Genomic DNA, 20,814 nt, shown 5'->3' with positions numbered 1-20,814 from the left:
GTCACACCATCCATTTAGTGGCTCCGACCACATTTTCAGGTCAGGCATATATTGGCTCTTGCTGTTGTGAGAGTTCGTTCGTAGAGTCAGAAGGGGTAGACTAGTAGCGTATTCAATAATGTCTTTTTTGAAACGGAGGAGTCGGACAGGATTTTTCAGTCAACATTAATATCCTAACCGATGGCGCCTAGGCAGCTGAAAACATGTGCTCAGAATGTCAGTCTGCATGTTGTGAAAGGAATATAGCTCCACTTTGTGTTTTTCCCCAATGACGTCTGAAAGCTTAGGATAGGCTATGATTTTCTGCAAACCGAATGGCGTTGTTTGTGTATGACATTGGATTATGAAACGATGCCCACTTTCTCGCTGACCTGGCTCACTGTGGCTCTGGACTGTTTAGATTTTGTCTTTTATTTTCATAAAGGATCTTTGCTCCACATGCAAATCTCGAACGATAAATGCACACAAAACTGAATGCCATAGGAGTAAACAGGTGACGTCAGTTTAGTATGCTCAGACTGGAGATGCTGGTCCCATGGATGTGTCTCGACGGGAATACAGTTCAGTGATTTGCAGTTCCAGCCCAAGCGCGTTCTACTAACGGAATCGCTTATGATGCCCAGAGGTTTACGGAGGCTCGTGCACCTGGTGCTGTTTTGCCCTATGTCGAAGGGGCTGCAGGTGGGACCACTAGCTGAGATTTGGCTGCGTTTTTGTGCCCTATATGCCTTCAGATCGTTACAAATAAGAGTATTCTATCTCTCTCTATTTGTCAGTAAATTGCTAAACCATAGACTTCTAATTGGGTAATAACACAATATACCATTGTATTGATTTGATTTTGTCTGCACAAAGTTGACACCAGGCTATTTGCCTTATGGACACGGGTGCTATTGAATATCAATGTTGGAAAGATTTGAGTGATATACATCCGTGGTATTAATTTCTTGAATACACAAGCCTTTCAGTTTTGGCTGCAGTGAAGGCCCTGAAACTGAATAATGGCTTGGCAAGTTGCATGAAAATCGAGACAATTTACTACCCCAAGAGTATGGGTTCTGCCACGCACTTATGTATTAAAAGTGATTATTCATATTAATTTGCAAACCTGGTCTCAGAGCATTGCATATTATTCTGTACGTACACCGAACAAAAATATAAACGCAACATGTAAAGTGTTAGTTCCATGTTTCATAAACTGAAACGAAAGATTACATTAATGGTCCATATGCACAAAAAGCTTATTTTTCTCAACTTTTGTGCACAAATGTGTTTACATCCCTGTTAGTGAGCATTTCTCATTCACCAAGAGCATCCATGACAGGTGTGGCATATCAAGAAGCTGATTAAACAGCATGATCGTTACACCTTGTGCTGGGGAAAATGTGCAGTTTTGTCACACAACACATTGCCACAGATGTCTCAAGTTTTGGGGTAGCATGCAATTGGCATGCTGACTGCAGGAATGTCGACCAGAGCTAATTGAATGTTCATTTCTATACCATAGGCCGCCTTCAACGTCATTTTAGAAAATTTAGCAGTACGTTCAACTGGCCTCAGAACCGCAGACCATGTGTGGGAGAGCAGTTTGCTGACGTCAATGTTGTGTACAGAGTTCCCCATGATGGCGGTGGGGTTATGGTATAGGTAGGCATAAGCTACAGACATTGAACACAATTGCATTTTATTGACGGCAATTTGAATGCACAGAGATACCATGACAATATCCTGAGGCCCATTGTCTTGCCATTCATCGGCTGCCCTCACCTCATGTTTCAGTATAATAATGCACGGCCCCATGTTGCAAGGATGTGTATGTACACTCTTCCTGGAAGCTGAAAATGTCCCAGTTCTTCCATGGCTTGCATACTCACCAGACATGTCACCCATTGAGCAGGTTTGGCATGCTCTGGATCCACATGTATGACCGTGTTCTGTCACCCATTGAGCAGGTTTGGCATGCTCTGGATCCACATGTATGACAGCGTGTTCTGTCACCCATTGAGCAGGTTTGGCATGCTCTGGATCCACATGTATGACAGCGTGTTCTGTCACCCATTGAGCAGGTTTGGCATGCTCTGGATCCACATGCATGACAGCGTGTTCTGTCACCCATTGAGCAGGTTTGGCATGCTCTGGATCCACATGTGTGACAGCGTGTTCTGTCACCCATTGAGCTGGTTTGGCATGCTCTGGATCCACATGTATGACAGCGTGTTCTGTCACCCATTGAGCAGGTTTGGGATGCTCTGGATCCACATGTATGACAGCGTGTTCTGTCACCCATTGAGCAGGTTTGGGATGCTCTGGATCCACATGTATAACAGCGTGTTCTATTTCCCAACAATATCCAGCAACTTCGCACAGCCATTGAAGAGGAGTGGAACAACATTCCAAAGGCCAGAATCAACAGACTGATCAACTCTATGCGAAGGAGGTGTGTCGCGCTGCATGAGGCAAATGGTGATCACACCAGATTCTGACTGGTTTTCTGATCCATGCCCTTATTGTTTTTTAATCTGTGAACAACAGATGCATATCTGGGCCTAATGAATTTATTTAAATTGACTGATTTCTTTATATGAAATGTAACTCAGTAAAATTGTTGCATGTTGCGTTTATATTTTTGTTCAGTGTAAATCCTGGACACTCCATTTAGTATGATATATTATGTTTGGTATGGTTACATAAAACAGATGGTTACTTAAGACAAAAACGAAAGAGGGTGGCTGGTCGGTGTGACTGGGTAGGCGTTTAACGTGAATGTTTAGCAACCCAAAGGTTGTGAGTTCAAATATCATCACATTTTTTTTTGCATTTTAGCACATTTTCAACTACTTACTACTTCTGAGCTACTTTGCAACTACTTAGCATGTTTGCTAACCGTTACCCTAACCTTAACCCTTTAATCTAACTCCTAAACTTAACCCTAACCCCTAGGTAACGTTAGCCACCTAGCTAGAATTCGTAACATATCTTACATTTTGCAAATTTGTGACATATTGTAAATTTTTCAAATTCACAAAATATTGTATGTTTTTCAAATTCGTAACATATAGTACAAATCATAATTCGTAATATATCATATGAAATGGGGGATGGACATCCACAAATTAATAAATGACATACGAAACATAACATAACATACTAAATGGTGTTTCTCAGGTTTGCGTACAGCATAATACAAAATGCTCTGAGACCAGGTTGTCATTTTGTGACAACCAAACCTTATACACGATGAACGTTTGAGGAGTAAAAGAAAGGTGCCAGGAATGGCAGGACTGCAAATTTCTTTGCACATTAGAGAGTTCAACAAGAGGGCATCTGTTTAAAATGTAACTTTGTAGATGCCCCTCTCTGATATGGCATTACAGCCAACAGTAAATTGCCACACATGCTCCTGCTCCCCCTCCCTGGCGCTCGAGGGTGCCAGGCTGCCCATCATTACACACACCTGTCACCATCGTTGGCTCGAGAGGTTTTCTTGCCTCGGCAGGCTCCTACCTCAGCCGACTCGTCAGGCCCACGCCTCAGCCGGCTCGTCAGGCTCCCACGCCTCAGCCGGCTCGTCAGGCTCCCACGCCTCAGCCGGCTTGTCAGGCTCCCACGCCTCAGCGGGATCGTCAGGCTCCCACGCCTCAGCCGGCTCGTCAGGCTCCCACGCCTCAGCGGGATCGTCAGGCCCACGCCTCAGCCGGCTCGTCAGGCTCCCACGCCTCAGCCGGCTCGTCAGGCTCCCACGCCTCAGCGGGATCGTCAGGCTCCCACGCCTCAGCGGGCTCGTCAGGCTCCCACGCCTCAGCCGGCTCGTCAGGCTCCCACGCCTCAGCCGGCTCGTCAGGCTCCCACGCCTCAGCCGGCTCGTCAGGCTCCCACGCCTCAGCCGGCTCGTCAGGCTCCCACGCCTCAGCCGGCTCGTCAGGCTCCCACGCCTCAGCGGGATCGTCAGGCTCTCACGCCTCAGCCGGCTCGTCAGGCTCCCACGCCTCAGCGGGATCGTCAGGCCTTCACGCCTCAGCCGGCTCGTCAGGCTCCCACGCCTCAGTGGGATCGTCAGGCTTTCACGCCTCAGCCGGCTCGTCAGGCTCCCCCGCCTCGTTAGGCTTCCATGCCCAAGCCGGCTCCCATGTCTTGGCCGGCCCATCAGGCTCACCCAGGTGGGACGCCGGGTGGCACCCCTAGAGGGGTGGGGTACTGTCACACCAGCTCCCGCTCCTCCTGCCTGGCGCTCGAGGACGCCAGGCTGCACATTATTACGCACACCTGTCACCATCGTTACGCGCATCTGCGCTTCTTTGGACTCACCTGGACTCCATTACTTTGTTGATTTTTTCCCCCCCCTCCTATATCTGTCTTTTCCTCGGTTTGATCTCCGTGTCAGCATTATTGTTGTTGTTTCCCCTGTTCAGACGCTGTCCTTGTTTGTTTCATGTCAGATATTTATTAAATGTTTACTCCCTGTACTTGCTTCTCATCTCCCAGCGTCTGTCCTTGCATAAATACAGGTTCGAATGGGTCATTGAGTTAGAGCATGCTGCTGGCCAAATCAGGGTTGTGCATTTTCTTCCCCGCAATGGCCATGCTGATAGTTCTGTATTTCGCCTTGGAGAAGAATGTCTTCCACAAGACCATATTATAAAGATTGCTTAGATTTCTCAGTGTCTTTATGGCCTAAAACCCCCCTCTTCCTCAGTATGTTTGTCTTGTTTGGGATAAAGCAGAAGACCCATATCTGTAGGACTGTGGACTTTGGTCAATGTGTAATCTTCTCCTCTCCTGTGTAGAGTCGTCTCCCGGCGTTAAAGGTGAAGTACCTGCTGCTGGCCTGGCTGGGGATCCTGGTAGCCAGCTGGGTCCTCTACATGCAGTACGCCTCCTACTCAGAGCTCTGCCGAGGACACGTCTGCCACATGGTCATTGTAAGTATGAAACAGCGTGAACACCCTGACACCTCCTACGAAGGAAGGAGAAAGAGAGAGCGTGGGAGTAATGGATTGGAAGAAAATGGGACTGGAAGGGCAAGCTGTGGGTGGAAGATGGAACACTAAGGTCTGGAAATGGACAGATGGAAAGAGTGAATGAGAAAAAGAGTAATCTGTATTTAGTGTCAGTGACTGCTGAGTGCAGGATGGTTCCTCTTATAATAGAGTAGCAAATTTGGACCAGGAAAAAGTAATTCACATAATACCTGATAAGAGTAACACTGGATGAGAAATCAGTGATGTAACAGAGAGCCTGCATCCAAAATGTCATCTTATATACTCAGGCTCTGTCCAAAATGTGTGCACTAAATAGGGAATAGGGTGCCATTTAATGATAGCCAGGCCACAGGAGAAGTGACTCTACTCTAGTTTCCTTAAGCATTGTTCCCTGTGATAAACAGTGATGAGAAGTAACCAATCATTCCCAGATCAACAACGTCAGCACAGTCATTTCCCTTGTCACACATTTTACATTTCAGGTTGAATTTAATCAGCAAGGGCGAGATCCCTGTGAAATATTACATTTATACTCTGAAGTGGGAGTGTTTGTTGCTCATCAGTCAGCACACACATATTCAGAAGTAAAGGATCAAGAGAGAGAGGGGGGAAGGGTAAAGATGAATGGCCAGCCTGAGGTGGTCCTGTTTTGGTGTCTTTATCTATGTATAGTGTTATTGTGATGAATAAGGCAGTACTATCGTGCCCTACTCTTCCTTGTGCTGTGAGAGGGAGAAGCAGGCTGTCTGTCTCAGGACATACAAACAGGGAAAACAGTGTCTGGAAAGGGGGAACATGGAGAGAGGAGATAGCGGGATGGAGAGTGTAAAAGAGAGAAGGAAGGAGTGAGAGAAGAGTGTTGTCATTGTTGTGTGTGTCCCGCTTGGCTAATTTGCACATGAGTGCGACATTAAGGACGACTGGGCCTTTAATTGGTTGGCTTGCAACCAAAGTGGCCAAAATGAAGTCATATCACCATAGCAACTGTTTTACTGTGGAGAAGGAGGTCACAGCCTATAGTCTTTATTTGTCAATTTTGCTTTGCAAGAGTGAAACTGTTTGGGTGGATCTCATCTTACTGTGGCACTAGCTACTGGAGCAGTGGATTTAGCTACAGGCTGGCGTGCTGCCTGGATGTTTTACCTGGATGTTTCCTAAACAAGATAACCTCACACCCACACATGCTAATTTATGCAATGACTTCTCCTTTCTGCTTCTGCAAACAGTCTTTTCCAGATATTTTGGGGGTTGGGGTATATCGCTACTCAGTGCCAGCAATGGCTCCCAGCTCAGGGTCGACGAAATATAACCGATACATGTGTATGAACACATAAGCCATCTCACAGGGGGTGAAAATAAGTTGACATCTGTGTGGAAACTGGAAAATCCTCAACATTGTTATCTACAGTATTAAAAAAAACAATGGTTTGCATACAGGTGGGTATCTCCACCTGGGATTTAGGCCATAGTACATATGAGGGAGAGATACAATTATTCACATTTGACAATTTGACAAAAGCTGTATTTTTTTTTTTAGCTCACCCGTTTCCTAACCTTTACCTAATTCACCTAACCTGCTAAGTAAGTTCTCCGAACATGCTATATTGTAGGATCCTTGGATCCTCTTCCTGTTGATAATGTGATGACGTATTTCCTGTTTCCTGTCTGTCTGTCTGTCTCAGTGTGACCACTACAGGAGAGGCATTATCTCAGGGTCGTCCTGCAAGGCCCTGTGTGAGGAGAGGAGCCTGACCCTGCAGCGATGCATGTCCACCTCTTCCACACACCAAGTAGGTAACACATACACACACATCAGGTAATACCCACGCACACACACTCTATCTACTCTGTCTCTATGTAATGGGTATATTTACCTGTGGTTCTAGGTGTACAGTGGTCTGTGGAAGGACAGGCCTGTGGTGATAAAGTGTGGTCTAGAAGAGCCTCTGAAGGGGGACGTGGCTCCTGACTCTGTACAGAGACAGGAAATTACCCTGTTTGACAAGCCCACCCGCGGGACCTCCATGGATGAGTTCAGAGAGATGTTGCACAGCTTTCTCAAGGTCTGGTTGCCCATTTCACTTCCTGTCAGTCCTCACAGTTAGATTAGATAGAAGAGCTTTCCACAATAGACATGTTGGTTGTTTAGCAACAAAACTGAGGTGTGTGTATCTATGGGGAAAAACAGACAGGGTTGGTTAAGATAGAAGCTATATTTAGTCTCCGATGTTTATTGAAAACTTAAATACATTTGTACAATGAGCACTTGTCTTTCAATTAAATCGTTAGTTGTTGGTTAACTAGCTAGTGAATTTGAACCATTTTAGCATTGACTTGAAATCAGCCAAAACATAGTATCACTAACAAGCTGAAACAAGCCACTTACAATTCCCCACATTTTATTTATTTATTTACTTTTTTATTTTACCTTTATTTAACCAGGTAGGCTAGTTGAGAACAAGTTCTCATTTACAACTGCGACCTGGCCAAGATAAAGCATAGCAGTGTGAACAGACAACCCAGAGTTACACATGGAGTAAACAATAAACAAGTCAATAACACAGTAGAAAAAAAAGAAAAAAGGAGTCTATATACATTGTGTGCAAAAGCCATGAGGAGGTAGGCAAATAATTAAAATTTTGCAGATTAACAATGGAGTGATAAATGATCAGATGGTCATGTACAGGTAGAGATGCTGGTGTGCAAAAGAGCAGAAAAGTAAATAAATATAAACAGTATGGGGATGAGGTAGGTAAATTGGGTGGGCTATTTACCGATAGACTATGTACAGCTGCAACGATCGGTTAGCTGCTCAGATAGCAGATGTTTGAAGTTGGTGAGGGAGATAAAAGTCTCCAACTTCAGCGATTTTTGCAATTTGTTCCAGTCATAGGCAGCAGACAACTGGAACAAAAGGCGGTCAAATGAGGTGTTGGCTTTAGGGATGATCAGTGAGATACACCTGCTGGAGCGCGTGCTACGGGTGGGTGTTACCATCGTGACCAGTGAACTGAGATAAGGCGGAGCTTTACCTAGCATGGACTTGTAGATGACCTGGAGCCAGTGGGTCTAGCGACGAATATGTAGCGAGGGCCAGCCGACTAGTGCATACAGGTCGCAGTGGTGGGTGGTATAAGGTGCTTTAGTAACAAAACGGATGGCACTGTGATAAACTGCATCCAGTTTGCTGAGTAGAGTATTGGAAGCTATTTTGTAGATGACATCGCCGAAGTCGAGGATCGGTAGGATAGTCAGTTTTACTAGGGTAAGTTTGGGGGTGTGAGTGAAGGAGGCTTTGTTGCGGAATAGAAAGCCGACTCTAGATTTGATTTTAGATTGGAGATGTTTGATATGAGTCTGGAAGGAGAGTTTACAGTCTAGCCAGACACCTAGGTACTTAGAGATGTCCACATATTCTAGGTCGGAACCATCCAGGGTGGTGATGCTAGTCGTGCGTGCGGGTGCAGGCAGCGAACGGTTGAAAAGCATGCATTTGGTTTTACTAGCGTTTAATAGCAGTTGGAGGCCACGGAAGGAGTGTTGTATGGCGTTGAAGCTCGTTTGGAGGTTAGATAGCACAGTGTCCAAGGAAGGGCCGGAAGTATACAGAATGGTGTCGTCTGCTTAGAGGTGGATCAGGGAATTGCCCGCAGCAATAGCAACATCATTGATATATAAAGAGAAAAGAGTCGGCCCGAGAATTGAACCCTGTGGCACCCCCATAGAGACTGCCAGAGGACCGGACAACATGCCCTCCGATTTGACACACTGAACTCTGTCTGCAAAGTAATTGGTGAACCAGGAAAGGCAGTCGTTAGAAAAACCGAGGCTACTGAGTCTGCCGATAAGAATATGGTGATTGACAGAGTCGAAAGCCTTGGCCAGGTCGATGAAGACGGCTGCACAGTACTGTCTTTTATCGATGGCAGTTATGATATCGTTTAGTACCTTGAGCGTGGCTGAGGTGCACCCGTGACCGGCTCGAAGCCAGATTGCACCGCAGAGAAGGTACTGTGGGATTCGAGATGGTCAGTGACCTGTTTGTTGACTTGACTTTCGAAGACCTTAGATAGGCAGGCCAGGATGGATATAGGTCTATAACAGTTTGGGTCCAGGGTGTCTCCCCCTTTGAAGAGGGGGATGACTGCGGCAGCTTTCCAATCCTTGGGGATCTCAGATGATATGAAAGTGAGGTTGAACAGGCTGGTAATAGGGGATGCGACAATGGCGGCGGATAGTTTCAGAAATAGAGGGTCCAGATTGTCAAGCCCAGCTGATTTGTACGGGTCCAGGTTTTGCAGCTCTTTCAGAACATCTGCTATCTGGATTTGGGTAAAGGAGAACCTGGAGAGGCTTGGGCGAGTAGCTGCGGGTGGGGGGGGGGGGGTGGAGCTGTTGGCCGAGGGTGGAGTAGCCAGGAGGAAGGCATGGCCAGCCGTTGAGAAATGCTTGTTGAAGTTTTTGATAATCATGGATTTATCGGTGGTGATCGTGTTACCTAGCCTCAATGCAGGGGGCAGCTGGGTGGAGGTGCTCTTTTTATCCATGGACTTTACAGTGTCCCAGAAATTTTTGGAGTTAGAGCTACAGGATGCAAATTTCTGCCTGAAGAAGCTGGCCTTGGCTTTCCTGACTCACTGCGTGTATTGGTTCCTGACTTCCCTGAACAGTTGCATATTGCGAGGACTATTCGATGCTATTGCAGTCCGCCACAGGATGTTTTTGTGCTGTTCGAGGGCAGTCAGGTCTGGAGTGAACCAAGGGCTATATCTGTTCTTAGTTCTGCATTTTTTGAAAGGAGCATGTTTCTTGCCATTCTTGCTAGCAATCTGGCCATCCAGAATCACAACAACAGGATGACATCTGCCTGTGACGTTGTCAGCTAACCCATCTATAGGGAACTGGTGTTTTCTGGTACAGGCTGTGTTACAGGCATGCACATTCAAAATGCAAATGAACTCAACCCCTCAATCAGAGAGGAGGGAGATAGAGAATAGTGTGTGATGGAACGAGGCGGTGGAGGGAGGGAGGGAGGGAGGGAGGGAGGGAGGGAGGTTAGGGGCTGAAGCCCCGTGCCAAATATAACCCTACACGTCATTGTCAGTACAATGGCTCCACTCTCAGCCATAGAGATGGGCTGAGAGTGGGGAAGGGAACAAGTTACATGGAAGAAATCTAGCACATTTCAATCATTCCTCACAGTCTCGTTTTTATTATGGTGTGTACGACTAACTGAACTGAAAAGTGAACTGTTTTTGGTTGTCTATTTTTTCTTCTTTAAATAGCATTATATACACTCAGTGGCCAGTTTATTAGGTACACCACACCATTCATGAAAATAGTTTGCTCCTACAGACAATAGCTATATTTCCATTCACTTGTCCAGCGATTTTTTTTTTCCGACATGTAGAACATTTGAATAGAAAATAGATGTGACAATTGCCTGTTAGGTTGCGTTTCCATTGAACTATCTTGAGTCGATTTAAAAACAGCTGGATGTAATGAATTCACACCTAAACACTTTTTCAGAAAAACCCAGTGTCTAATAAAAATGTATTGGTTGAGGTGTTACCATTATCCATTCGGGCAAATTGCACGTTAATACATTGCTGGCATTTGTATGCCCTCCCACCTATCTGTTTCATGTCTCAGGTAGCCTGCAAAAGCTAGCATGCAAAAATGGACTAATATTTCCACATTCTAATAACTCCTATGTTCCTATCATATCGGCTGCCTAGGCTAGTCCGTGCCATGGTGAAATTTGCACTCCTGTAGAGCTGAAATAATTGGATGGTGAAACTTGCCAGCCAACCAGAAAAGCAAGGTGAGCAGTGGAAACGCGTTCTCTGGAGTGATGAATCACTCTTCACCATCTGGCAACCCGACAGACAAATCTGGGTTTGGTGGATGCCAGGATAACGCTACCTGCCCAATACATAGTGCCAACGGTAAAGTTTGGTGGAGGAGGAATAATGGTCTGGGGCTGTTTTTCATGGTTTTCCATGGTTCGGGCTAGGCCCCTTAGTTCCAGTGAAGGGAAATCTTAAAACAACACCATACAATGGCATTATAGATGATTTTGTGCTTCTAACTTTGTGGCAACAGTTTGGGGAAGGCCCTTTCCTGTTTCAGCATGACAATGTCACTGTGCACAAAGTGAGGCCCATACAGAAATAGTTTGTCAAGATTGGTGTGGAAGAACTTGACTAGCCTGCACAGAGCTCTGACATCAACCCCATCGAATATCTTTGGGATGAATTGGAACGCCGGCTGAGAGCCAGGCCTAACCGCCCAACATCAGTGCCTGACCTCACTAATGCTCATGTGGCTGAATGGAAGCAAGCCCCCCTAGCAATGTTCCAACATCTAGTGGAAAGCCTTCACTGAAGAGTGGAGCAAATGGAGGACAAACTCCATATTAATGCCCATGATTTTGGAATTAGATGTTCGACAAGCAGGTGTTCATATATTTTTGATCAGGCAGCCATATCTATAAAAAAAATAATTCCAAAGACTGGACCTAAAATTGTATATGAACAATAATTCCTATGTCGAAGATGTGAAAAATATTTGTTGGTCTGATTTGTCTAATGAGGAACATTCGGATGCTGCATTTATAAAAATGCTTCTTCTGGTTACTGATAGGCATGGGCCCATCATGACTGTTAGAACTGCCAAATCCCCATGGATAGATGATGAATTGAAAAACTATGGCTGAGAGCGATGAGGCAGAGGGAAATGTCTGACAACAAAGCAGACTGGTAAACATACAGTAAATTGAGAAATCACGTAACTAAACAAAAATAAGAAACTACTATGGAACAAAGATGAATAATAAAGTACTTTGAATTAAATTTTTGTCAAAAACGCAAACTCGGCTCAATCCTTCATTGAGGCAGATGGCTTGTTCATAACAAAATCCTTTGATTTTGCCAACCACTTTCATAACTTTTTTGTTGACAAGATTAGCAAACGTAGGTATGACATGCAAACAACAAGTATTTAATACTGAGCCTCCATTTTATGCATAATTGTTATGGGATTTTTATCAATAATGACTAAATAAGGTATACTGCACTATAACTGGCAAGAATTCTACCCTGTCTTTCTTGTAGTATTAAATTATGTTTGTTCAATAGGAAGGGGTTATATGGCATGGACCTAGGAATAAAGGAATGTATGTGGAGATAAGAGAGGACAGGGAGAGCTCCTCCAGAGTTATAGTGTCTGGGGGAGCCTGGAACGGTCAGCTGAGGGGTTATAAACTGTGGTTAGACTCATGAGAAAATCCATGTTTGTATGTATGTAATGTAATGGTGTGTGCGTGTGTGCGTGTGTGTGTGTGTGTGTGTGTGTGTGTGTGTGTGTGTGTGTGTGTGTGTGTGTGTGTGTGTGTGTGTGTGTGTGTGTGTGTGTGTGTGTGTGTGTGTGTGTGTGCGTGCATGCATAGTCTAGGATGGTATAAGAAGAAATGTATTTGTGAAAAGTTGAGAGCTCTCGCAAATAAATTGGGACCTGATCAATTGTGAGCTGGGAATTCTGTCTGTTTTATTGAAGACCAGAACTTTACAACCTCTGGGTGTCAGACAGATAAATATAATTGGAATTTATGAACACTGATTAAATAATTACTTGACAATAATGGACAAAATAATTAAAGACAAGCACTGTAGTTTTGAGTTACACCAAGATAAATTGCTGAGGTTGGTAGCAGAGTACATTGTGACTCCTGTTTGCCACATCTTCAATTTAAGCCTGGAAGAAGGCATGTGACCTCCAACATGGAGGGATGAAAAAGTAATTCCGCTGCCCAAGAATAGCAGAACTTTACTGGTTCAAACAGCCGACCAATCAGCCTGTTACAAGTGCTTAGCAAACTTTGGGGAAAATTGTGTTTTATCAAATACAACGTTTATTTGACAGAAAACAAATAAAAAATCATGAACTGGCACACACCCAGAGAAGATGCTTTAGTGTAGAGGTGCTGACTAACGGTGAATAAACTGTAAGCTATAAAAACAAAGTGTCACAATCCATATACAGTTGAAGTGGGAAGTTTACATACACCTTAGCCAAATACATTTAAACTCAGTTTTCACAATTCCTAACATTTAATCCTAGTAACAATTCCCTGTCTTAGGTCAGTTAGGATCACCACTTTATTTTAAGAATGTGAAATAATAGTAGAGAATGATTTATTTCATCACATTCCCAGTGGGTCAGAAGTTTACATACACTCAATTAGTATTTGGTAGCATTGCCTTTAAATTGTTTAACTTTGGTCAAACGTTTCGGGTAGCCAACCACAAGCTTCCCACAATAAGTTGGGTGAATTTTGACCCATTCCTCCTGACAGAGCTGGTGTAACTGAGTCAGGCTTGTAGCCTCCTTGCTCGCACATGCTTTTTCAGTTCTGCCAACAAATTTTCTATAGGATTGAGGTCAGGGCTTTCTGATGGCCACTCCAATACCTTGACTTTGTTGTCATTAAGCCATTTTGCCACAACTTTGGAAGTAGTCTTGGGGTCATTGTCCATTTGGAAGACCCATTTGCGACCAAGCTTTAACTTCCTGACTGATGTCTTGAGATGTTGCTTCAATATATCCACATAATTTCTCTTCCTCATGATGTCATCTATTTTGTGAAGTGCACCAGTCCCTCCTGCAGCAAAGCACCCCCACAACATGATGCTGCCACCCCTGTGCTTCACAGTTGAGATGGTGTTCTTTGGCACAATTGGCCTTGCGTCGTCCGGGTTAGGGAGAGTTATCCTTGTCTCATCGCGCACCAGTGACTCCTGTGGCGTGCCAGGCGAAGTGCACGCTAACCAGGTCACCAGGTGCACGGTGTTTCCTCCGACACATTGGTGCAGCTGGCTTCCGGGTTTGATGCGTGCTGTGATAAGAAGCAGATAGAAATTACTAACAATTGGATACCACGTAATTGAGGAGAAAAGGGGGTTACATTTATTTTTTATTTTTTAATGACCCCAACCTAAGTGTATGTAAACTTCTGACTTCAACTGTGTGTATGTGTGATGACTCAACAATATACATGTCGGCTGCATCAGTAAAATAAATAACTCAGACGCTTCAGTTTTAGAGTGGGTAACTAGCAATAGGCCTGTGCTAAAAATCTCAAACTAAAAGCATATTTTTTAGTGCAAATTACGTATGCAACTCTAAACCTTTTTTAGATCTATTACTGAATATTATGGCAATTGAGCAAATTAAGGAGGCAAAACTGCTGGGTGTAACCCGAGATGGTAAGCTGTCATGGCCAAAAAAATATGCACTCAATGGCTACTAAAATGGGAAGAGGTCTGTCCATGATAGGCTGTTGCTCTGCCTTCTTGACATCTCAGACGACCAGACAGGTCCTACAGGCCCTATTGTATTTTGCACCTGGACTACTGCCCAGCTGTGTGGTCATGTGTGGCAAATAAATGTTTTTTATATATCTTGTATTGTAGTGTAATTTGCACTGTACTATGTATTAGACCTAGATATTGTGTGTATGTACTGATCCTGTTTCCATTGATCATCCTTGAGATGCTTCTACAACTTGATTGGAGTCCACCTGTGGCAAATTCAATTGATTGGACATGATTTGGAAAGGCACACACCTGTCTATATAAGGTCCCACAGTTGACAGTGCATGTCAGAAAAAAAAAACAAGCCATGAGGTTGAAGGAATTGTCCAAAGAGAGATGAGACAGGATTGTGTCGATGCACAGATCTGGGGAAGGGTACCAAATAATTCTGCAGCATTGATGGTCCCCGAGAACACAGTGGCCTCCATCATTCTTAAATGAAAGATGTTTGGAACCACCAAGAACCCAATAGTCACTCTAACAGAGCCTCAAAGTTCCTCTGTGGAGATGGACAACCATCTCTGCAGCACTCCACCAAGAGTGCCTTTTATGATAGAGTGGCCAGACGGAAGCCACTCATTAGTAAAAAGCACAACAGTCTGCTTTGAGAGTGCCAAAATGCACCTAAAAGACTCTCAGGCCATGAGAAACTAGATTCTCTGGTCTGATGAAATCAAGACTGAATTATTTTGCCTGAATGTCAAGCGTCACATCTGGAGGAAACCTGGCACCATCCCTACGGTGAAGTATGGTGGTGGCAGTATCATGCTGTGGGGATGTTTTGCAGCGGCAGGGACTGGGAGATGAGGGTAATATGAACGGAACGAAGTACAGTGAGATCCTTGATGAAAAACTTCTCTGGAGCACTCAGGGCCTCAGACTGGGAACAGGACTGTGACCCTAAGCACACAGCCAACACAATGCAGGAGTGAATGCCCTTGAGTGGCCCAGTCAGAGCCCGGACTTGAACCCAATCAAATATCTCTGGAGAAATCTGAAAATAGCTGTGCAGCGACGATCCCCATCCAACCTGACAGAGCTTGAGAGGATCTGCAGAGAAGAATGGGAGAAACTCCACAAATACAGGAGTGCCAAGTTTATAGCGTCATACCCAAGAAGACTCGAGGCTATAATTGCTGCCAAAGGTGCTTCAACAAAATATTGAGTAATTGGTCTGAATACTTATGTAAATGTGATATCAGTTTTTCTTTTTATATACATTTGCAAAAATTCCTAAAAACCTGTTTTTGCCTTCTCATTGTGGGGTATTTTGTGTAGGTTGATGAGATAAAAAACACTTATCAATTTTAAAATAAGGCTTTAATGTAACAAAATGTGGAAAAAGTCAAGGGGTCTGAATACTTTCCGAACGCACTGGATTTCAGTCCTTTACTAATAATGTTCTGTATTATGTCATGTTTCATATGGACCCCAGGAAGAGTAGCTGATACTTTTGCCATGGCTAATGGGGATCCTAATACCAAATACCAACGGATCTGTGACCAACAGATACATATCTGTATTTCCAGTCATGTGAAATCCATAGATTAATATTCATATTTTTTTTCAATTGACTGATTTCCATATATGAACTGTAATTCAGTAAATCTTTGAAATTGTTGCATGTTGCGTTTTTTATATTTCAGGGCAGATGGGTGTACCTAATAAACTGTCCATGATGTGTATATTTAAACTGTTATTCTAGTCTTAGCTGGCTGATATTTACGCCGTTGCTTAGTGGACAAAAACTGTAACATTCGATTGCAAGGTTTGAACATCATGGTCTCCTGTACATATCAGTTTCTCACTTCGTTTTCTCTCTGTCCTCCCTGCAGTCTAACCTGGGAGAGCAACCTTCTCTCACCACCTTGGTGGGTCGTGTCATCACCCTGGCCGATGTTAACAAGGACCGCAAGGTGTCCCTGGCGGAAGCCAAGTCTGTGTGGGCTCTCCTCCAGATTAACGAGTTCCTTCTGATGGTAGCCCTGAAGGAGAAGGAGCATACCCCCGAACTGCTGGGCTTTTGCGGGGACCTGTACGTGACTGAGCGCGTGGGCCACAGGTAAGGACCACTTTGGAAATAAGGGTTTTAATTAAAGAATGACTGTATTGGCTGATTTTAATTGGTTTTGTCCTTGTAATTTTCAAGAAATGCCACTACAAACATTTGTGTCTTGAATGTGTGGTTTGATTTGGTGTTCATTGGTTTGAAATTATATTATCTGGGATTATGCACATCTTGTTGGTGTATGTATTTTTTTTTTACCCAGAAATAATATTACATTAAATCTACAGCTCCCTCTATAGGTTGGAGGTCCCCAGCTACCTGCAGGCATTAGTCCCAGAGGCCCTGAGCTCCAGCCTGAACCAGTGGCTGGCCCCGGCGTGGCCCCGGAGGGCCCGAATCACCATCGGCCTGCTGGAGTTTATAGAGGAGGTAAAGATAAGATAGCAGGAGCCATAGAGATAGAGGACTCATCTTTGTATCTGTGCCATTATAGTGTCTGTGACAGCATGGGCAGTGCCATTGAGGCCACCTCCATTTTAAAGTAGTCAATTTTCTCCACGATTGGCTGATCCCTCCTGATGACCTGGTTGAACATGACTCCAAAAGGATCACCAGGAGGGATCAGCCAATGAAATTGGAAGTTTCCCCCTGGGTTGGCTACATTAAAATGGTGGAAGCCCAATGGTACTGCCCATGCTAATATGACCTTTTGGCCACTGGTTGCGGCTCTGTGAATACATAAAACATATCAAGCTTAGACAGAGGACAGACAATTTATAATCATTGGGAATAGAAAGTGTAGTTGTCTGATTTATAATGATCTATAACACTAAACATCTGTACCCCATCAATTCCAACAGGTGTTCCATGGGGCCTACGGCAGCTTCCTGATGTGTGACGCCAGCCTGCGCCATGTGGGGTATAACTTCAGGTATGACTGCAAGATGGCAGACCTGCGCAGCATGGCGTCCGAGATGGCGGTCCGCAGGTTCCTGCGGGGACGTCGCTGCGAGACCAACGCTGACTGCACCTTCGGGCGTGACTGCACTGCCACCTGCGATCGGCTGGTGAAGCAATGTAACACAGAGGTGGTCCAGCCCAACCTAGCCAAGGTGTGTGTGATGCTACAGGACTATCTGGTGTCTGGGGCGCCCCAAGACCTCCGCATAGACCTGGAGAAGCAGCTCCGTACCTGTGTGACGCTCAGCGGCCTGGCTAGCCAGATGGAGGTGCACCACTCGCTGGTCCTCAACAACCTCAAAACCCTGCTGTGGAAGACCATCTCCAACACACAGTACTCCTGAGGACCACAGAAGAGCTGCTGGGAGCCATATGTAGGCCTGGGTCGTATTCATTTGACACCAAATAAAGGAAAATGGATTGAAACAAATGGACAATCTGAAGTTGTCCAGTAAGAAATGCAAATGTATTAACTGTTCACATAATTTTCTACAGTATGCCCTAATGACTACAACTCATTTTTCCTTAGACCAACCTTCAACCAGGAAAAAAACCCCACCAGGACCTACCCATAGGAGTGAGGCAGGTCCAAACTCTACCCTATTATTTACCCTAGAGGTACTTCCCCTCCTTCCCTACTTTTTTACAAACATGCCAAAAGCTTGAGTAAAACAGACTAGTAAATCACTGACTGAAAGTGAAAATCAATGAAAATCAAATGGATTATGATATAAAAGTAAAGGCAGTTTATTTTTATGGAAGGATTCTTTATTTTGTGAAGGAGGAAACTGTCTGGTCTATTCTCAGGGCCTTGCCTATGTAATGATAATTAACTGTACAGTATTCTACTTTAAAGAGTAGTTAAGTGTATAACTTCTATCAGGGAACGTCAATGTTGAGGTGTAATGCCATGAAAATATGGGAGTGATGTAATAGTATGTGGAAAAACTACTATTTTATCTGTGTGTGAATGGTCCATCAGACAAGGTCAAATGAGATGGAAATATGGAGGGATCAATTGAGCTTTTGTGATAGATCATAACCAATCTATATTACTCAGATGAAAAGAAAAAAAAATACAGCACTCCAAACTATGGCAATTTTTCTAGACTAAAAAAATGGATGTCTCGGTATTTTATGAATTATACAACAGGTTGGTCTAATCCTGAATGCTGATTGGGTAAAACCGCATTCCAGCCAGTGTCTGTACCACCATCTAAATTACTATTTACTGTTCCATCTGATTGCGCAATCCACTGTCTGGCGATATCGCACCTCATTAGCTCATTGCTATGATGCATCCAAATAAACAATAAACATTATCCAAACAAATGTCACAAAACAGCTTAAACAAATGCAGCTATTCAGGCTGCACTGTTTGACGTGACTAAGTTAGCCGTAGTTGACTAGCTAGCAAGCGAGCGATATGAAGGTTGCCAGCCAGCATGGCAATGGAACATTAAGAATGAAGGACTGACACAGAACAAAAAATGTAACGACTGGGGAGCGTCTCTGGCAACCGAAACACCAGACGGCTTGGGTAGCAACCCTAGATTTGTTGTCGGGACTGTCTTGTGGAATGATGAAATAGTATGAACAAATTCATCAAATCAAAATGTTAATCATTATTTGAATATATTTTAATATGTTGATAAAAGTGAATATGCACTCAAACCCGGTGTGGAGGATATTGGCACGGTTTGCCAGCCCTAGTCATAGGCCTAACACCCGTGCCAATATATACTCCAAACACCGGCTTCTCTGGCATTATCACTTAAGGGGAAAAAGCTGTCTTTTACCATTGTGTAGTTCGCCCCGACAGTATTTTGCAATTCACATTCCAACCAACCATGTTCTCGCCTCAAGTTCCATCCATCTTTCCATGGCACCAATATATTCATTTTACAGGTGTACTTGTTAAAATAGTCTCCAGTGTCAGTAGATACATTGTAATAGTGACATGTTTCGGCATCTGAAGGGAAACGCTCATAAGAAAATATATTTCAACCAGTGAGATTAGCTTGAGATTTGAATTAGCTTGAAAATTGCATCATGATAAAAGTGATACTCAAAACCAAAATCTGGTCCATGAGGCAATTTGATTCTTAAATTGGATCCAAATACTGCCTAATTAAATAAAGGGTACACAGTCCAGAGGTTAACATGATCAAACAGTCCAGAGGTTAACATGATCATCCATCTACCCAAATACAGTGCCTAGGCGGTGGACCATTGTTGAGACACGGGAAACTTGAGCGTGAAAAACCCAGCAGCATTGCAGTTCTTGACAAAGTGATACGCCTGGCAGCTACTACCATACTCCGTTCAAAGGCACTTCGATCTTGCCCATTCACCCTCTGAATGGCACACATACACAATCCATGTGTCTCAAGTATTAACTCTTTTAACCCATCTCCTCACCTTCATTAACCCATCTCCTCACCTTCATTTACACAGATTGAAGTGGATTCAACATGACATCAAGGATCATAGCTTTCACCTGGTCAGGCCATGTCATGGAAAGAGCAGGTGTTCCTAATGTTTTGTACACAGTGCTTGTTGCCGTAAGAGTTGTGCAAAGTTGGTAGAATCTTATTCCAAATGGTTCAGAACTAATGGATGCCAAAGGTGCTTCCATGTACTAAGTTTAGGGTGGAGACTTATCCAAATTATGATATTTCAGTGTTTAATTTGTTACATTTTCTATAACTTTAACGTTGAAGATGTGGGTTAGGTTGTGTAGATCTGTAGGAATATAATAAAATGTAATTCCTTAGATTTCATATTAATGCAGCAAAACCCAAAACAGGGCCCTACGCTATAGAAGATGTCACCATAAACAGGCAAGAGTGTGGCCTGCACAATCCTTTCTCTACCATCACCTCGAATCTTCAACTTTGAAACTGGCCACATCTTGGCTTCTTCGTCACATCTGCAATCTGTCAAAGAATCAGGAAATGGGTGAGAAATGGGTGAGAAAACGATAGCCAAAAGACCTATCAATCCTCCAAAATGATCAAGAAAAGTAGACCTCAGATCAAAGTCAATCAAAACTCAAAGTCTTGGACTAATGGCAGTTACCCGTCAGTAAACAAATTAACACAAGAAACACAACTGCTGAGGGTGAGGGATCCTGAAGGAAAAGTCCACCACAGTTTTTGGTGTTTGTTCCATTGTTGACATAAGTAAAACATTTTTGGTGTTTGTTCCATTGTTGACATAAACATTTTTGGTGTTTGTTCCATTGTTGACATAAGTTAAACATTTTTGGTGTTTTTTTCCCTTGATGACATAAGTAAAACATTTTTGGTGTTCGTTCCATTGTTGACATAAGTAAAACATTTTTGGTGTTTGTTCCATTGTTGACATAAGTAAAACATTTTTGGTGTTTGTTCCATTGTTGACATAAGTAAAACATTTTTGGACAATGTCACCAATGGACTAAAACAATAAATACCAAACTATTTTTTCTTTAACTGGCTCACTCCTGTTC

At 43.8% G+C, this 20,814-nt stretch overlaps 1 protein-coding gene across 1 annotated transcript; it reads left to right on the top strand.

Annotated features, from left to right (window-relative positions):
* LOC135518171 (divergent protein kinase domain 1B-like) lies at nt 1–20,797 on the top strand. Its single transcript, XM_064943120.1, has 7 exons — nt 1–681; nt 4,785–4,919; nt 6,662–6,769; nt 6,866–7,042; nt 16,189–16,415; nt 16,649–16,790; nt 17,222–20,797. The coding sequence occupies exons 1-7, from the start codon at nt 613–615 to the stop codon at nt 17,663–17,665; spliced, it is 1,302 nt and encodes a 433-aa protein (XP_064799192.1). The 5' UTR covers nt 1–612; the 3' UTR covers nt 17,666–20,797.
* The last annotated feature ends 17 nt before the right edge of the window (nt 20,798–20,814 follow it).

This window comes from Oncorhynchus masou, chromosome 28 (assembly GCF_036934945.1).
Source record: "Oncorhynchus masou masou isolate Uvic2021 chromosome 28, UVic_Omas_1.1, whole genome shotgun sequence".
Lineage (NCBI taxonomy): Eukaryota > Metazoa > Chordata > Actinopteri > Salmoniformes > Salmonidae > Oncorhynchus > Oncorhynchus masou.
This window is presented reverse-complemented; position numbering and strand designations above follow the sequence as displayed.